Source organism: Leptopilina heterotoma, unplaced genomic scaffold, assembly GCF_015476425.1.
Source record: "Leptopilina heterotoma isolate Lh14 unplaced genomic scaffold, ASM1547642v1 Lhet_103, whole genome shotgun sequence".
Lineage (NCBI taxonomy): Eukaryota > Metazoa > Arthropoda > Insecta > Hymenoptera > Figitidae > Leptopilina > Leptopilina heterotoma.
This window is the reverse complement of record NW_025110818.1, coordinates 937,755-957,158: the sequence shown is the minus strand read 5'-3', so window position 1 is coordinate 957,158 and position 19,404 is coordinate 937,755. Positions and strand designations below refer to the sequence as shown.

Here is a 19,404-nt window from a genome sequence, read left to right as displayed (position 1 = left end):
GAATTGAAACTCCAGACCATAATAATATGATACTGTGTTACAAATATTTCAATGCCAGGAGGTCCAATTCAACAAGGGGAATTGATTCGCGGAAAAGAATTTCACACATTTCTCCATTTTCTTTTTTGCTTTTTATTTCTTTGTTTTTTTTTTTGAAATTTTGTGTCAATTTAGAGAAAATTTGTCTTTTACTAAAAAATTATAATTTTTGCAATGTAATAAATTTGGAAAATCAAAATTATTAAAATTTCAGTGATACTTTTCTAACTGATTGTCATCGCGCAGTGAGATGGCTGAGTGGTTTCGCTACCGGATTCGCAACAGTATCAAGGTTCGGGGTTTGATTCTTCAGGACTGCAGATTTTTCCAATTACGATTTTTGGACATTTATCGTTTCTCCATTCACTTGTAAGTTACATTTAATTATTTATTTCTATATTTATTTCTGGATTTATCATACTTTATCGTATTTTATACACTTTTGTGATACTCTAATTTTTTTAAAGTATTCTTTATTGTTTTATGGTTTATTTATTTTATGGTATTCTGTACTATTTAATAGTATTCTTCAGTATTCTTTCTCGTATATTTTTTCGTACAATTCTCTATATAAGAAAAAACCAAAAAAAAATTATTTAACCTCACTGTAGAGTAGATTTTTATTATTATTTTCTGAAATTGTTGTGGAGTGTGTGGTTAAAAATTTTTCCCCGCAAGTGAGTTTTATTTCGCGTTACGTCTGACATTATTGTTGTTATTATTATTATACCTCTTTTGCTGTGGATAAACAATTATATTCTCCCGCTGACGAAGGACGCAGTGAGGTAAAAGTAAGTAAAAGTAGTTCAATAAGCTGAGTTACATGAATTATTATTGAAAATGAAAGAAAAAAATCTTTGCACACGCGTACGGTGTATTATATACAATAATAATAATAATAACAACAACAATAATCATTCAACAATGAGGCGCACGGTGGTAGTATTATTTTTTTGACCTTAATCGTTTCGAGTCACATTTATATACCTATACGAGAGCCACAACTCGCAATATAATAATAATCAATCTTGAAGATCTTTTTCTAATGTGCAATATAAGAACGTATAGTGTTTATTATTCCTCTTTCTCTTTCGTATGACTTTAAAATGGCTTCATTCAACTATCGTGTCTCATCTTCTTAACAGAAAATGTCATCGTCTTATCAATTCTCACTCATCGGATGCGAATACAAGGGTAATTTTACACTCGAATAATTTACAGAAAAGAAAACAGGTATTCTTATTACTTTGTCGAATTTTAATTTTTAATAAATTAATAAACTAGAATATAAATAAATTAATTAAATTAATAGAAAAGTGAATTAATAAATAAAAATAGCTCAAAATTTTTGTAAACTTCCGGAATACATCTATTCTTTCAGTCAAAAAGAAATCACAGGAGTCAGTTTGACCCAAAAGAACTTTCATCGTCTTCCATTTGAAAACGAATGGTCCGCGATCATTTTTCAAAAGTTATAGCAAAATTTACCAGAACATAGAAAAATTAAATAGTAGAATGTAGAAGTACTGAGAGAATTAAGAAAAAATTAATTAAAGAACGTCTTTTTTAAAGAATAATTGTTTAACGAAAAAAAATGTGGTTAAACTAACCCCATGTATTGTCGAAGGTTTAAAACGATTTAGAATACTTTAAAAATTTAAGAAAAAATCAAAACAATAAAAAGCAATATAAAAATAGTGTAGAGTACTTTAAAAATGTAAAGTATGATTAAAATATTTAATTAAAATGAAATTAAAATAACCCCATGTGTTCTCAAAGGATTAAAATAGTGTAGAATACTAAAAAAATATGAGAAAAGATTAAAACAATAAAAAGGTACTTTAAAACAGTGTAGAATACTTTAAAATTTCAGAAATAATTTAAAACAGTAAGAAAAGAAGAAAATAATTAAAGATAGCTTTAAAATAGTGTAGAATAGTGTAGAATACTAAGGAATACCATAAATAATATAAACATAAAATAAAAAATAGTATTGCATAAAAAATAATTAAATAAAACAAAATAGATAAATTATAAAATAGTTTAGAATATTGTTAAAAAGTGTAGACGACTATAAAATTGTCTAAAGTTGATTAAAGTAGTGAAGAATTCTTTAAAAATTTAAGAAAAGATTAAAACAATAAAAAGCAACTTCAAACCAGTGTAAAATACTTTAAAAGTATAAGAAATGTTTAAAACAATTAAAAACAACTATAAACTAGTGTAGAATACCAAAAAATTTAAGAAAAGAGCAAAATAATTAAGAATAGCTTTAAAATAGCATAGAATACTAAAGAATACTATAAATAATATAAATAATATAAATAAAAAAGTAGTATTGCATAAAAAGAATGCAATAAAACAAAGTAGATAAATTATAAAATAGTTTGGAATACTGTAAAAAAGTGTAGACTACTATAAAATTTTGTAAAGTTGTTAAAAAATAGTGAAGAATACTTAAAAATATTATAAAACATTCTTTATAATTTATAATTTAATGATTATATTTATTTGTGGATTTTTAATTTAATGCTTCTATTTATTTATGGATTTTTAATTTAATGCTTCTATTTATTTATGGATTTTTAATTTAATGCTTCTATTTATTTATGGATTAACTAATTTATTCTTTAGTATTCTACAGTATTTTATAGAACTTTGCACTTTTTTATGGTTTCCTATAAAATTCAACTGTATTCTACAGTCCCTAATTGCATTCTATACTATTTTATGGTATTCTGTAGAATTTTTTTTAGCATTGTTTTCTATTTTATCGTGTTCTATAAATTTTTGGTATTCTTTACGATTTTATCATATTCTGTAAATTTTTCGTATTCTTTACTATTTTATCGTAATTTATAACTCTTTTTTTATTCTACACGTTTTTAATAGTATTACCTACTGTTTTATTGTTAAGATTTTATTCTATTTTACAGAATATTTTATAGAATACTATTGAATAGTGTTGAATACTATTCCATAGCGTGGTATACTATTCAATAGTGTAGAATATTATTGAATAGTGTTGAATACTTTTCCATAGCGTGGAATACTATTGAATAGTATTCCATAATATTCAATAGTGTGGAATACTATTCAATAGTGTGGCATAATATTCAATAATGTAGAATACTATTAAAATGGAATACTATTAAAGAGAATGTAATATTCTATATTAAATAGTATGGAACACTATTTAACAGTATCGAATAACATTGAATAGTGCAGAATACTATTAAGCAGTACATAATAAAATTGAGCAATATTAACTACTGTTAAACAGTATTGAATACTATTAAATAGTAAAGAATACTAGTAAGCAGTAAGGAATACTTTTTAATAATACATAGAATACTATAGAACATTATAAAACATTATTAAATTGGGTAAAATACTCTTTGTTAGTATAGAATACTATTTAACAATATAGAATTCTAAAAAAATAGCAATGAATACCATAAAAGCAGAATAGAATAAAATAAAAAAAACTAATACTGAAAATTTTTAAGGAATTATCGAAAATATTTTCAGAAAGTACCAGTGTCAATTTTTCTCTCATTTCACAAAATAATTTTTTTTTTTTAATAACAAAATTCAAAATTAATGTGAATTTTTTTCTTCTCACTTATATCTTTTAAGAAATCATTATAATGACATTAATGAATTTACGATCCTAATTTTACGTCGTATACAAATTTGAGTTCAAAGAGTTCAAAGCATAAAAATCGTATCGTAATGTAAATTATTCGACTACTCATTATAATTTAAACGCAATACACATTTTAATTTAATATTATATATCCTTGCCTTTTTTGTATTCTATGGCTAATTAATCCAAGTAAGCAGAAAAAAACACATTTTTTTTCCTCAGTCAGCGTTATTAATTATAATTTATAAATTATCGATTTTACCATCAGGAAATGCCTATAAATGTTTTTTTTTTCTTGTTGTCATTCATAAAATTCAGAATATTGTCGCAATCCAGTTAAAAGGAGAATTACCATATATCTATTACTTAAAATAAATTCTTTACCAGAAGAAATAATTGGTGGAGATTAATAAATTAAGTATGAAAAAAGTATATGGTAATTATTAAAAATTAATTTTTAGGCTTATTATTAATTATTATATATTAATAATAATTAGTAATTAATTTTTTTTTTTGAAGAAATAAGTAGCGGAAATATAATAAATTAATAGTTTAAATTATCATAATTATTTTATTTAATAATTTATTAATAAAATGCAATGTTGGACATTTTTTCTTTTAGGAATTTTTTTTTTAATTTCTACTGTTGTAATTTATTTTTTCGGAAAAAAAAAATCCAACAAAATTACTGGCATTGCTTCTCGGCAAAAAAGTATTCCTTTGAGTGTTTCTTCATGAAAAATATAAAGTAGTGTTTTTTTTTTTTTTTGAGAAAATTTTAAAACATTACACCGTTTGAAGGCTTCTGTGCGCTAATTGTTTAACAAGGACTGCGATAATTAAGTTTTATTCCTCGGGCAGTGAGGCGAATAGTTTTTCCATAGTGTACGATTTTTTTGCCATTGAAGCTAATAGGAGGGAATTATATATTTTTTTTTCTTCGAGGCTAATATAATATATGTGTGTAAAATCTGACTCACCTGTGCTTTCGAGGCAATGTCGTAACGGCAATGTTCAAGGATTCGTTATCCATATTATCCTTTTTCGATCTCCTCGGAAGTTCATTACACGTTCCTTGCGTGAAACTGTAAGTTCTTCGTTTTTTGAGGCACAACATTTTTTTTTCCTTTTTCCTTCACACGTGCTTACCAAAAATTATTACATTAGCAAATATTTATAATAGTAACACACGAGAGAGAAATTTCAAAATTTTATTTCACAGTCATTTGAGCACACCTCGTCTTTTATATACATAATAATAATTATGTATATAATAATATCACATTATCACTTTTCGTTCTATTCGATCACAATTTGATTTTTGTTTACTTGCTGTAATTTTCTTTTTTCTCACACTTCTCATTCGATTTTCGATTTTCTTCGGAAATTATTTTATATTTAATGTTACTGGGAACATTTCTAAAAGAAAGGAAATTTAATTTTCTTTATTGTGAATTTTTAAATGTTTCTTGAAAAAAATATTATTTCTTAATATGGAAAAAATGGAAATTTGGAAATATTAATGGAAAATACTTTTAAATGTGGAAAAGAATTTTGAATACTGAACAATTTGTTAATTTTTTTTTCCTAATTTACAATTAAAAGGAATTATTTTTGAGACCATGAAAATATTTTTTTATGTTGGAAATATTTTTTAATAGTGGAAATATTTTTTACTATTGAAAGTATTTTTTATTATTGAAAATATTGCTTACTATTAAAAATATTTTTTGTTAATAAATAAATTTTTTTAATATTGAAACTATTTCGTACTAGTTTTTACAATTAAAATATTTACAACTCAAAATGTTTTTTAAAATTGAAAATATTTCTTAATGTTGAACATTTTTTGAAGGATTAAAAATATTTTCAATTTAAAAATATTTTTACTATTGAAAATATTTTTTAATACTGATAATTATTTTTTACTATTGAATAGTATTTTTTATTATTCAAAATATTATTTACTACTCAAAATATTTTATTAACTATTGAAAATATTATTTTCTACTGAAAATATTTCTTTAACTATTGGAAATATTTTTCACTATTAAAAATGTTTGTTTACTATTAAAAATATTTTTTGACGCAAAAATATTTTTTATTTTTAGCAGCGAAATATTTTTTAACGCAAAAATATTTTTAGCACAGAAATATTTTTTAACGCAAAAATATTTTCCAGCGCCGAAATATTTTTGACCACTGAAATATATTTGAACACTAACAAATTTTTTAATATTAAAAAAAATATTGTACAGAAAATTGGTGAAAAAAATTCGACTTGTTTTGAGAGTTCATTTCTCTGAATGTGATATCGATTATCTACTTTTTTTATACTTAATTTGGATTGGGATGTAACCGGTTTGGGTTTTTTTTCCGGCATTTGAGTTAAAGGTAAACTATCACAAGAGATTTTATCCTACAGAATTTTAGTAAAAAAAAAGAATACAGAAACTTTTCACAATTTAATTAACAATTATAAATAATTAAATAATTTAATTAAGCAATTATTTCCAAATTTGAAAAATAGTAATTTTTTCAAAAATTTGGAAAAGGGCAAAATAATTTGAAAAATTAAAAATAATTATTTATAACAAAAGTAAAAGGAGAAATTAAAAAATAATTTTTCATTTAAATGTAAAAAGACACACTTTTTGAACTCCCGCATAGAAACTGTCTACATATCCACACGTTGTACGAACGAACCGTAGAAGTTCAACGTCAGCCTCGAGCTGAAGTTATAACAGTACTAACTGAAGACTGCGCCCAGAATCCTTCGCTGGGCAAGAGCGCATCCGTCAATGGCTTCCGAGTTTCCGACGTGTTTATTACTAACACTGAAACTTGAAAGGAGAAGAAGAAGATGAAGAGGAAGAATAATAATAAAAAAAAATAATCAAAGTATAAAATAAAATACACCACGGATCGTTAATGCCTTCTTTTACAAACAAGATTTTTATCAACTGCATTATAATCCCTTCTTTCATATAAAAGAGGGGAACGGATTCTCCTTTTTAAACGACACAAGATTCTTATAACTGTATTCAAAAAGTTCACTTTGAATTGAAATTGAATACATTTTCCTTGAAATAATTCACATATGTATATTACTAATTGCATTGTCCATAAATTGGAAAATTACGTAATTATTTTTTTCTAATTGTTTGAAAATTATGTTATTTTTATGCCAGCACGAGAGGATGAGAGATTATAGAGTTTAAGGTAATTTTCTATCAAATGTCAGGAGTTAGAAAATTTGTCCTCGAATTTGAATTAGTGATTATTTTTATTCATTTTTAGCAAAAAATTTTAATATTTATTTGGTTGATTTTAATTATTAGTAACTATTCACTAATGAAATAGAAATGATTTATTCATTACATTAATTAGTAAGAGTTTTGAATAATTTTTAGTTAAAACTATCAATTGTTAGTCAAAAACTACTAATATTTAGTCAAAAACTACTAATTCTTAGTAGAAAACTATTAATTAATTTGTTAAGGCTACTATTTCAATTAATAATATTTACTAAATTAATTAGTAGCCTCAACAAATGAATTAGCAGTTTTTGTCTAAAAATTAGTCTAAATGTTTACTCTATAAATTCGAATTAGTAAAAATGTGTACTACTAATTTAAATTAGTGACTGACTTTTTGCTTTTGAATTAGTAAATTTTACTAATAGATTAGTAGAAATTACTATTTATTAGTAAAATTTACAAATTCAAATACAAAAACTCAATTAGAAATTATTAATAATTAGTAAACTTTACTAATTCAAAAGCAAAATATGACAGTCACTAATTCAAATTTAGAGTCTTTAATAGATTTTAATTAAGTGGAAAAAAGTTACTATTAAAAATTAAAAATTGTAGGTATTTATAGAAAAAATGAAAAAATCTATCGGAAATTATCAATGAAAACTTAATAATTAAACATAATTTATAAATTATGTTTAATAATAAGTTTTTATTTTTAATCTCCTTCTATTTAATTTTTTTCGACATTCATTTTCTATTTTTTTTAAATTTAAATAAATTATTTTAATTTGCATTTTTGTCTAATTTCATATTTTTTTTCATTTCAGATATGAGCAGAGGGACAAATTATCCGAAAATATTGAAAAATCTACAGCTGGGGGTGAGTTTTTCAAAAATTGACTATTTTGCAAAATAATAATTAGTATTAACAATTTAAGTGCACAAACAAAACTGTTAAAAAAATAATTAAACTGTTCTCCTAATTTTTATCATGTTTTGTAATAATTTAAATCGCCATAAAATTTGTCAAAAAAAAGTTTATTATTTACAAAAATTCTAATAAAATTCTTTGCAAGAATTCAATCATTTAAAAAAAATGTAGTTAATAAAATTCGTTGCAAGTATTCAATTATTTTCATAAATAACAAATCGATTATTCATTAATTCATTTTTGAATCAATTTTTATTAGAAAATTCTAGAAGAATTCAATTATTTTAAATTAAAAAATAAATAATTTATTGAATAATTAAATGTTAGTGAAAATTAAATTCTCATAAAGAATTTTATCAACAAATTTTTAAATAATTGAATTCTTTTGACGAATTTTAATAAAATTTTCAAAAACAATTACATTTTGTCGAGGAATTCGATTAAAATTATATCAAAAATAATTAAAATCCTGGGATGAATTTTATTATTTATGAAAATAATTAAAAATTTTTTAAGAATTTTATTAAAATTTTTCTAAAATAATTGAATTTTGGAGATAAATTTTATTATTTATAAGGATAATTGAAATGTTGACGAGTCTTTTTTTTAATTTTTGAACATAATTGAATTTCTGCGAAGAATTTTATTACTTTTGGAAATAATTGAATTCTTCCAACGAATTTATTATTCAAGTTTTTAAAAATAACTGAATTTCTGTGAACAATTTTATTATTTTTATAAATAATTGAATTCTTGTAACGAATTTTATTCAAGTTTATAAAAATAATTGAATTTCGATGAAGAATTTTATTATTTATAACAGTTTTGTAAATAATTGAATTTCTGTGAAATTTTGGCAATAATTTTATTAAAACTTTTAAAAATAGTTGAACTTCGAAGATAGATTTTATTATTTATAAAGATACTTGAAATTTTGCCAAGAATTTTTTTTTAACTTTTGAACATAATTGAATTATTCCAACGAATTTTTTATTCAAGTTTATAAAAATAGCTGAATTTCTGTGAAGAATTTTATTATTTTTATAAATAAATGAATTCTTGCAAGGAACTTTATTCAAGTTTATAAAAATAATTGAATTTCGGTAAAGAATTTTATTATTTATAATAATAATTGAATTCTTGAAAAGAACTTTGTTAAATTTTTTTTAAATAATTGAATTCTTGAGACGAATTTTATAAAAATCTTTAAATAATTTGTATTTTTCGAAAAATTGTATCAAATTTTGTATTTTTAATAATTGAATTCCTGTGGAAATTTTATGACTTATGAAAATAATTAAATTCCTGAGAAGAAATTTATTATTTATTAAAAATAATTGAATTCTTGAAAAGAACTTTCTTAAATTATTTTTAAATAATTGAATTCTTGAGACGAATTTTATAAAAATCTTTTTACTAAAATTCTTCTATAAATCTAGTATTTATGAAAATTGTAGAAATTATTCATTAAATAATTTATAAGTCATAATTTTATGATATAGTTCTTGAAAAATTAAGTTATTTAAAAAGAAAATAATTATTGTCCGAAATAGAAATAATTTAGATAGTATAAATATTAATAGTAGATCTTGAAAGTAGACAAAATACAATAGTATACATTACAGTTCAGTGGCACAGGAACCAATAAACGATTCTGTAAATTTAATTCGAAATTGATTGCGGAATTTAATTAAGAAAAAAGACAAAAAAAATAATGAAGACTGCAATTTTTTCATGTGGCATGGAATTCACATAATTCCAAGAAAATCAGAATGGCCATAAGTGTTTCACAACTATATAAAGTTGTTAAAGAAATTCGTATCACTCGCGGAATTTCCATGGAACTCGCGCGAAGATTTAAATGAATCTTGCGCGTTTATAAAATTCCGATACGCACACTTTCATAGAGAAATGTTTTTTTTCCTTTTTCACTATATAGAATACCTGTCGGTTACGCGTGGCAATTAATGTAGAGTACAGTATTTTTCAAAAATACCAAAAAATATATGAAAAATTTTTTTTATTTATTTTTAAATTTTAATATCAATGGTACTGATAATTTTTCTTTATTTCTTTTTTTTGCATTGCGTTGCTGAAAATAATGCGAACTTTTTTTTTTATTTTCGTTTTCTTTGTGAAAAAGATGAATCTTGTCGAATGAACGTGAAGGAAGTTAATTGCAGTATATCAAGAGATATGTTTATCCTATCACTAAACAAGCATGTAATTCGTTAAGTACACGTCTTAAGTATATGAGTGTTCATAATCTTTTTCTTTTTTATTCTTCAAAATTATAATAAACGATTTGAAAACTAAAAATAAATTAATTGCCTTTAATCACGAGTTTCATTTTTAATATCTTGGGATTAATTGTAATTAAAAAAAATGTAGGAGATTTAATCCAGTTCAAATTTATTTCACTCCTTAAAATGCATAATGGGAATATATTAAATAATAAATAATAAGGATAACAAATAATTAAATTTATTTCAATCTTTAGAATTCATTCACAATAATAATAAAATTCTTCGCAAAAATTCAATTATGTTCAAAAATTTTTTTAAATAAATTATCGTCAAATTTCAATTATCTCTATAAATAATAAAATTCTTCCCCAAAATTCAATTATTTTCAAATATTTTAATAAAATTCTTGGCAAAATTTCAATTACTTTTATAAAAATTTCAAAAAAATTCTTTGCAGAAATTCAATTATTTAAAAATTTTTAATTCAATTTTAATAAAATTTTTTGTAAAATTCAATAATTTAAAAAAGAAAATTTATATTTGCAGAAATTCAATTATTTTTAAAAGTAATAAAATTCTTCGCAAAAATTCAATTATGTTCAAAAACTTTTAAAAATTATCGTCAAATTTCAATTATCTTTATAAATAATAAAATTCTTCCCGGAAATTCAATTATTTTCAAAAATTTTAATAAAATTCTTGGCAAAATTTCAATTATTTTTATAAAAATTACAAAAAAATTCTTTGCAGAAATTCAATTATTGTCATAAATAATAAAATTTTAAGCAGAAATTAAGTTATTTAAAAAATTTAAATTATACAATTTCAATAAAATTTGTTGTAAAATTCAATTATTTAAAAAAATTTTTTTAAATATCCAAAAATGCAATTATTTTTGAAAATAATAAATTTTTAAGCAGAATTTCAATAATTTTAAATAAAATTTTAAAAAATGTAATCAAAAGAATTTAATTTAGTTTGAATAGAATTATTCTAATAAAATTTCCCCAAAAAAATTCAATTATTTCCATAAATAATAAAATTTTTCGCAGGAACTCAATTGTTTTCAAAAATAATTAAATTCTCCAGATGAATTTAACTACTTTAAATACAATTTTAATAAAATTTGTCGCAAATTAGATTTTTTTTAAAGTTTCAAAAAAATTCTTAATCGCAAATCTAATTATTTTTGTAAATAATACAATTTTATACAAAAATTCAACTAATCTGAATAGAATATTTTAATAAAATTAATTATGTTGAATAGAATTTTAATAAAATTTGTTGCAAAATTCAATTATTAAAAAAAAAATTTTTTTAATTCTTGGAAGCAATCCAATTAATTAAGATAAAATTTGTCGCAAAATTCAATTATTTCGAAATATTTGAAAAAATTCTTCTCAGAAATACAATTGTTTTCATAAATAATAAAATTTTAAGCAGAAATTCAATTATTATAACAAAATCTTTTCAGAAAATTAAATATTTGTAATAAATAATAAAATGCTTCTCAGGAATTTAAGGGGTAACATCACCCAGAGCCTATACAAAATACGGTCTATTTCAATTAATTATTTTAAGAAAACGGTTCAGTACAATGTTGCTAGGTTTTCTGCAACGTTAAACACATGAATTAAACTTAATTTAAAAATAAAAAAAAAATTTTTGTTTTCAAAATGGCGCCTTCACAACAGTTCAACGTAGATCACGTTTTTTAAAACAACCTCTGCGGCCGGAAGCTTTTCTACGTTCCATAAGCACCTAGGCAAAAAATTCAAACGAATTATGAAAGAGGATGACATTTACTAGAAAAGTACATAGGATATTTTAAAAATATCCATTTTTCGCAAAATGGTATGACTTCGATGACAAAAATGTTATTTTTTGTTAAAAAATCAAGGTAAAAATGGTTATAAAACGGAAACGCATTAACCGATCTAAAAAATCCTATGTACTTCGATAAAGAATGTTGTTTTAAAGCTACAGTCTAAATTTTAATTGAATCCGTCAAAAAATGTTGGAGAAATCCTTCCGGCCAGTTTTTTTTACAATTTTTTCACTGTTGGATGTGTAAAGGCGCCATTTTGAAAAAATTTTTTTTTGTTTTATTTTTAAATTAAGTTTAACCCATGTGTTTAACGTTGGAGAAAACCCAGCAACATTGTACTGGACCGTTTTCTTAAAATAATTAATTGAAATAGACCATATTTTGTATAGGCTCTGGGTGATGTTACCCCTTAATTATTTAAAAGAAATAACAGAATTCTTTTTAGGAATTCAATTATTTTAAATAAATAACAAAATTCTTCTCAGGGATTCAATTATTTACAAATTTTTTATAAATCTCTTCGCAATAATTCAATTATTTTTATATAAATGATAAAATTTTTTCAGGAATTCAATTATTTTCATGTTAAGTAATACAACTCATCCCAGAATTTCAATTATTTTCATAAATAATACAACTCGTTCCAGAATTTTAATTATTTTAAATACAATGTCAATCAAATTTCTCGAAAAATGTAATTATTCTTAGAAATTTTTAATAAAATTCGTCAGAAGAATTCAATTATTGAAAACTTTGTTGATAAAATTCTTTATGAGAATTCAATTTTGAGAAACATTCAATTATTCTATAAATTATTTATTTTTGTATTTAAGTAATTGAATTCTTGTTGAATTTTCTAATAAAAAATTATTTTAAAATGAATTTCAGTTAAAATTTTAGATAATAATTGAATATTAATTTAGCGTGAATTTTTAGAAATAATTTAATAAAACAATTTTATTAAAATTCTTTTTAAATAATTGAATTCTTTTTGGGAAATTTTATTAAAATAGTAGATATTGAAAATCATGGAAATTAGAAAAATGCATTTTATTTTTGAAAATAATTGAAATTAGGACAAGAATTTTTTTGACATTTATGAAAATAATTGAACTTTGGAGAAGAATTTTGTTATTTATAAAGATAATTGAGATTTTCACGAGAATTTTTTTTCAAATTTTTGAACATAACAATTAATTAATAACAATTAATTAATTAACAACATAACAATTTTATTTATTTTTTTTTTGAAAATAATTGAATATTTGCAATTACTTGTAATTTCTCCACAATTGAATTTTTTTATTGTTTTCAACAAAAATTTAAATTAGTAATTTTTTAAATTCTAACTTTTAAAATTGTTAATTTTATTTTAAAAAGGTAGTAAGAAGTTAGCCTCGCAAATTGTTGCTAGTACTATTGATTTTTAATGAAATTTTTTTTTAAACAAATGAAAAAATGAATTAAATTTCAAAAATGTTTTTGTAAATTAAAAAAAAAAAATTTCCAGTTTGAGTTTTAAAAATGTTGAGATTCGTTGTTGACATATATGCGTGTAAGCAAACTCTCCCGTTTTTGATACGATAAAGTTGTATAATGTATAAAGTTAAAAGTGCAAATGTAGGCGCAGTTATGTTGCTGTGACCGCTATGATATGATTCCAGTCGAACCACTGAATATATATATATATATATATACTCTGTTGCCATGCGACTTTATATACATATATATATATATATATATATATATATATATATATATATATATATATATATATATATATATATATATATATGTATGTATTTATTTCACGAAATGAAAAAGAGAGAGAGAAAAAAAAATTGAACAGGGAAGATGTGCATAATCATAACACAGAATAATTCCTCGCTGGAGAATTCCCTTGACTTGAACCTCGTTTTTCCAGTTCGTGATAATTTACCTTGGTTATCGCAATTAAATATGATACTTTACTCACTGGGGTTTCTCCTCCAGAAAACGAGCTCTGAAAATTACGTTACATGAAATGCTTATTAACTATTAAATGTACCTTTTATCTGAGAATTATGTGAAGGATTAACCACCCTGTAAATTTAGAGTGAAACATTACAAAATTCACTTTATGGATAATTTTTTGTTTTTGCTAAAAGAGCAAAAGGGAAAATAAGAAAATGATAGAAAATGATCTAGTCTTGTGTGATGAAACAATGATTTTTTTGCGACTAATTCTAAATTAACTAATTTAGAATTATTTTTAGTAATTAATTAATTATATATTGGCAAATTTAACTAATTTTAGAAGATTTTGAATTTTTAAATTTTTCAAAAATCTATTTCATTAAAATTAATTAACTATATTAATTTGAATGTTCTTTCATTCTTTCATTCACTTTTTCTGTCCCTCACACTCTGAAGTTGTATTTTGTTTATACTTTTGTTTTTTTTTAACTTTAGATAGAAAATAGAAATCATCAGAATTTTTTTTACTTCTTTTCATTAAAAGACTAAAATTTTGTTAAATATTATGTTTTGTCAAATTGAAATTATTTTTGTTCTTTACTTCTAAAAAAATTAGAAAATTATTAAACAACTGTGATTAAGAAATAGAAAATTTATTTATTTTCCATTATTTTCTTTTTGAATCACAATTTTTTTAACAAAATTATTATTTTGTTTTAGAAAAAGAAGAAAAATATTTGCACAATTTATATTTTAATCTTATCTTTGGAACAGGATTTTTTACAGGAATTAAAACATTCAAAAATTCAAAATTCAAACCTTTTTTAAATTAAACAACTTATAAAAGTATTGTTTATAAAACATGAAGATATCAATTGCTCCGAGTCAAAGACTCGGAGTGATCGATTTCTTCATGTTTTCTAATAAATTAAAGACGACCGAGAGATAAAATCATTATTTTATATTAATAAGAATATTGTTACTGTAACTTCATCAAAATTATTTTCATCATTTTAATTCAATTATTATTTTCTAGAATTTTAAATTATTTTTTGTGAAAATAATAATTGAATTCCTTAAAAAATTTTATTATTTATGAAAATAATTGAATTCCTTGTGAAATTTTAATTATTTTATGAATATAATCAAATGTTTGCGCAGAATTTCAATAAAATTTTTTATAATTGAATTCTTTTGAAAAATTTTAGTAGATATTATAAAAATCATTGAATTGAGGAAAATTTTTGACAATAATTGAAATTTTTGCCGAGAATTTTTTCAAAATTTTTTTAAATAATTGGATTTTTGCAACGAATTTTATTAAAATTTTCAAAAATAATTGAATTCTTATGAAGAACTTTTATTAATTGTTTTGTTAAATAATTGAATTATTGCGAAAAAATTTATAAAACATTTGCAAATGATTTAATTCTTGCAAAGAATTTTATCAAAAAATTTGATACTAATTGAATTTCTTCGAAGAATTTTATTGTTTATGAAAATAATTGAATTTAGGAAGAATTTTATTAAAATTTTACATAATCTTAATTAAATTCGTTTGAAGAATTTCTTTGAGTTTCTTTAAAATAATGGTCTTTCTTTAATCATTTTAATTTCAAGTTTTCAAAGTAATTGAATTCTATATGAATAATTTCTTTCAAGAGTTTATAATAATCCATTTTCTTAATAATTGAAATTAAGCATTTAATTCTTGAATTTTATTTAAAATTTTTGGAAAATAATTGAATTTTTTTGAAAAATTTCTTTAATATATTGAATACAATCGAATTTTTTAATAATAGTATTGAAAATAACTGAATACCTGAGAAGAATTTTATTATTTATGAATAATATTTTAATTCTTGCGATGAATTTTAATAATATATTTCTTTTTAAATAATTGAATTCTTTTGTGAATTTTTATTGAAATAGTAGATATTAAAAATAATTGAATTTTGATATTATTGAAATTAATTTAATTCTACGAAGAATTTAATTCAAAGTATTTTGGAAAAAAATTGAATTGTTAAAAATTATTTCATTCAAATCTTTGAAAATTAATTTTAATAAAAATTTTAAAAATAATTACATTTTTCGAGAAATTCCATTAACATTGTACCAAAAATAATTGAAATTCTGCGATGATTTTTATTATTTATGAAAATAATTGAAAACCTACATACCTATAGAATTTTATTATTTATGAAAATAATTGAATTCCTGGTTAAAAAAATGTTATTCTTCATGAAAATAATTGAATTATTGCGAAGAAATTTATAAAAAATTTGTAAATAATAGAATTCCTCTGAAATTTTTATTATTTAATTCATTCATTCAAAATTGTCATTTTCTAAAATTTCAAATTAAAATTTGTTTTAAATAATTGAATTCGTTTTGGGAAATTTTTTATTAAAATCGTAGATATTGAAAATCATTAAAATTAGAAAAATTTCTGAAAATAATTGATCTTTGGAGAAGAATTTTGTTATTTATAAAGATAATTGGGATTTTTCAAGATTTGAACATACTTGAATTTAATAAGAAGAATTTTTTTTTTAAAGAATTTTTGCAATTATTTTTAAATTCTACAAAATTGAATTTTTTTAGTATTTTCAACAAAAATTTAAATGAGAAAATTTTCAAATTTTATTATTTTTAAAATTGCTAATTTTATTTAAAAAAGGTAGGAAGAAGTTAGCCGCACGCTTTAGCGCGCGATTTGTTGCTAGTTTGTTCCTAGCTACTTGAGAATAATTATATTATATTTAGATTTTAAATTTATCTAAAATATGGAAAAAAGTAGCTATTAGTGTAATAAATAAAAAAAGTATTGAAAATAATTATTAATTATTTTCAAATCATTGCATTATTTATTTTGATATATTTAGTATTTAATGTTTGTCATTGACTGAGTCTGGCGCCCAATAATAATTTGTGATTTAATTTTTTACTTTTAAATTTTTTTATATTATTGAAATGCCAGTGTAACTTAATATTTATTTATTGTTCATTTAATATTAATTTATTTATTTAATTTAAAAGTAAAAATTTGTGCGGTTACAATTTTAAAACAAAATAAATTAGAAAAAATTGAAATAGACAAAAATGAACTGAAATGTAAATAAATGAAAGATAAATTTAAAATAATTGTAAACAAATTAAAGTTTTTAAAAATTAATAATTTTACTAAAAGTAGAATAGAATTTGAAATAAATTTTAAAAATTAAAAGAAAGTGAAATTTAAAAAAACTAAAAAAAAAAAATAATGTCGACTAGTAAAATAAAAAAGAAATAAATACAAAAATATGAATAACAGTAAATTAATTAAAAATAACAAAGTAAAACAAAAATAAAAAAAGAAGTAGGAAAAAATTTGTTTAAAATTTAAATAAATAAATACCAAAATCAAAATATAAAACTAAAATTATAGAAATTGACTAATAAAAAAACGGTAGTAAAAATAAAAATCAACTAAAAAAGTTGTTAAATAAAAGTTACGTAAACAACTAAAAAGTAATAATTACGAGAAGCAACAAAAATTAGGTAATTGCAATAAAATTTATTTGTTTACCAAACACTAGTTTTGACGTTTTGTTGAAAGTTTTGAGAAATCCGGATTTTATTATATTTTATTTTATGAAATTAATAGAGTTAACCGTTAAAATCATGATCTTTCATCATTATTGAAGTTTTATGTAGAAAAGGTGCTATTTTTTGCTCCATTGACTTACAGGAACGTAATTATTGATGTTTAATAGAATTTAATTAAGTGGAAAAAAGTTATGATAAAATTGTGCCAAAGAGAAACTGTATGTATATGTTTAGAGAAAATTAAAAAATCTACCGGAAATTATCAATGAAAACTTATTATTAAATATAATTTATATTTGTAATCTCCTTCTGTTTATATATTATTATTCGTCATTCATTTTTCTTTCATTTTCTTAAAATAAATTTCTCTAATTTGCAATTTTATCTAATTTAACATTTTTTTTCTGTTTCAGATATATGAGCAGGGACAAATTATTGGGGACAATAATTTGGGGGACAAATTATTGATGAAAATATGCTGCGAAAATCTATTAAGGGTGAGTTTTTCAAAAATTTACTAGTTTGCAAAATAATAATTAAAATTGAAAAATTAGATGCAAGCAAATATATAAATAATAATTAAACAATTCAATTATACAATTAGAAAAATTGAATTTTTATAAATGCAAAAGACAGTTTTTTTTATTTTTTTGCTTAAAAGATTCTGGGTTTTATTTATTTTATAATTTCTTATTCTATGTGGAATTAAACAATTCTTTTTTAGAAATTTCTTATTACTTTGGTTCTAATTAGATCAAAATTTTACAAATTGAAATTTAGAGAATTTTTTCTTTCTATTTTAAAAGATAACATTTTTTTATAAATTTTTATAACAATTTTTATATTTCCTTTTTATTTTTTGTAACTTTTATAATTTTGAATCTAAAGTAACATAATTCTGGCATAGAATTTTATTAAAATTTTTTAAAATAATTGAATTTTTGTAACAAATTTGATTAGAATTGAATATTATTATGAAAATAATTGAATTCCTGAAAAAAAATATTATTTATCCACATAAATAATTGAATTCATATGCTAAATTTTATTAAAATTCTATTCAGATTAATTGAATTTCTGCTGAAAATTGTATTATTTATAAAAATAATTGTATTTTTGAGAAAAATTTTTTCAAATTTTTAAAAATAATTGAATTTTGCGAAAAATTTTTATTAAAATTGTATTTAAAATTTGAATTCTCGTAAAGAATTTTATTATTTTTGAAATAATTGAATTCCTGTGAAAAATTTTATTATTTACAGAAATGATTGAATTTCAGCAAAAAACTTTAAAAAAATTTTTTAAATAATTGAATTTTACGACAAATTTGATCCTGATTAATTGAATTTTTGCCTAAAATTTCATTATTTATGAAAATAATTGTATTTCTGAGAAGAATGTTTTCAAATTTTTAAAAATAATTGAATTTTGCGGAAAATTTCATAAAAATTGTTTTTAAAATAATTGAATTCCAAAAAGAATTTTATTATTCTTAAAATAATTGTATTCCTGCAAAAATTTTATTATTTATAGAAATAATTGAATTTCAGCAAAAAGCTTTAAAAAAATTTTTTTTTAAAATTGAATTTTGCGACAAATTTGATCCTGATTAATTGAATTTCTGCCTAAAATTTTATTATTTATAAAAATAATATTATTGAATTTCTCCTAAAAATTAAAAAAAAAATTTTTTAATTATTGAATTTTCCAACAAATTATATTAAAATTCTATTCAAAATAATTAATTTTGATTAATGATTAATTTTATTAAAATTCTATTCAGATTAATTGAATTTCTGCTTAAAATTTTATTATTTATGAAAATAATTGTATTTCTGAGAAGAATGTTTTCAAATTTTTAAAAATAATTGAATTTTGCGGAAAATTTCATAAAAATTGTTTTT

General features: G+C 20.9%; 1 protein-coding gene across 2 annotated transcripts in view; it reads right to left on the bottom strand.

Annotated features, from left to right (window-relative positions):
• Positions 1-6,456, bottom strand: part of LOC122500907 (myb-like protein P) — a 197,279-nt gene extending 190,823 nt beyond the window's left edge. Inside the window, exons 1-2 of one of the 2 annotated variants that reach the window (XM_043610069.1) lie at positions 6,340-6,456; positions 4,669-5,107 (exon numbers count right to left, since the gene is read on the bottom strand). In XM_043610069.1, the coding sequence (XP_043466004.1) occupies positions 4,669-4,805 (137 nt within the window). In that variant the 5' untranslated portion in view covers positions 4,806-5,107; positions 6,340-6,456. The remainder of the gene's footprint in view (positions 1-4,668; positions 5,108-6,339) is intronic. The other variant, XM_043610110.1, reaches the window with a different exon arrangement.
• Between the last annotated feature and the right edge of the window lie 12,948 nt (positions 6,457-19,404).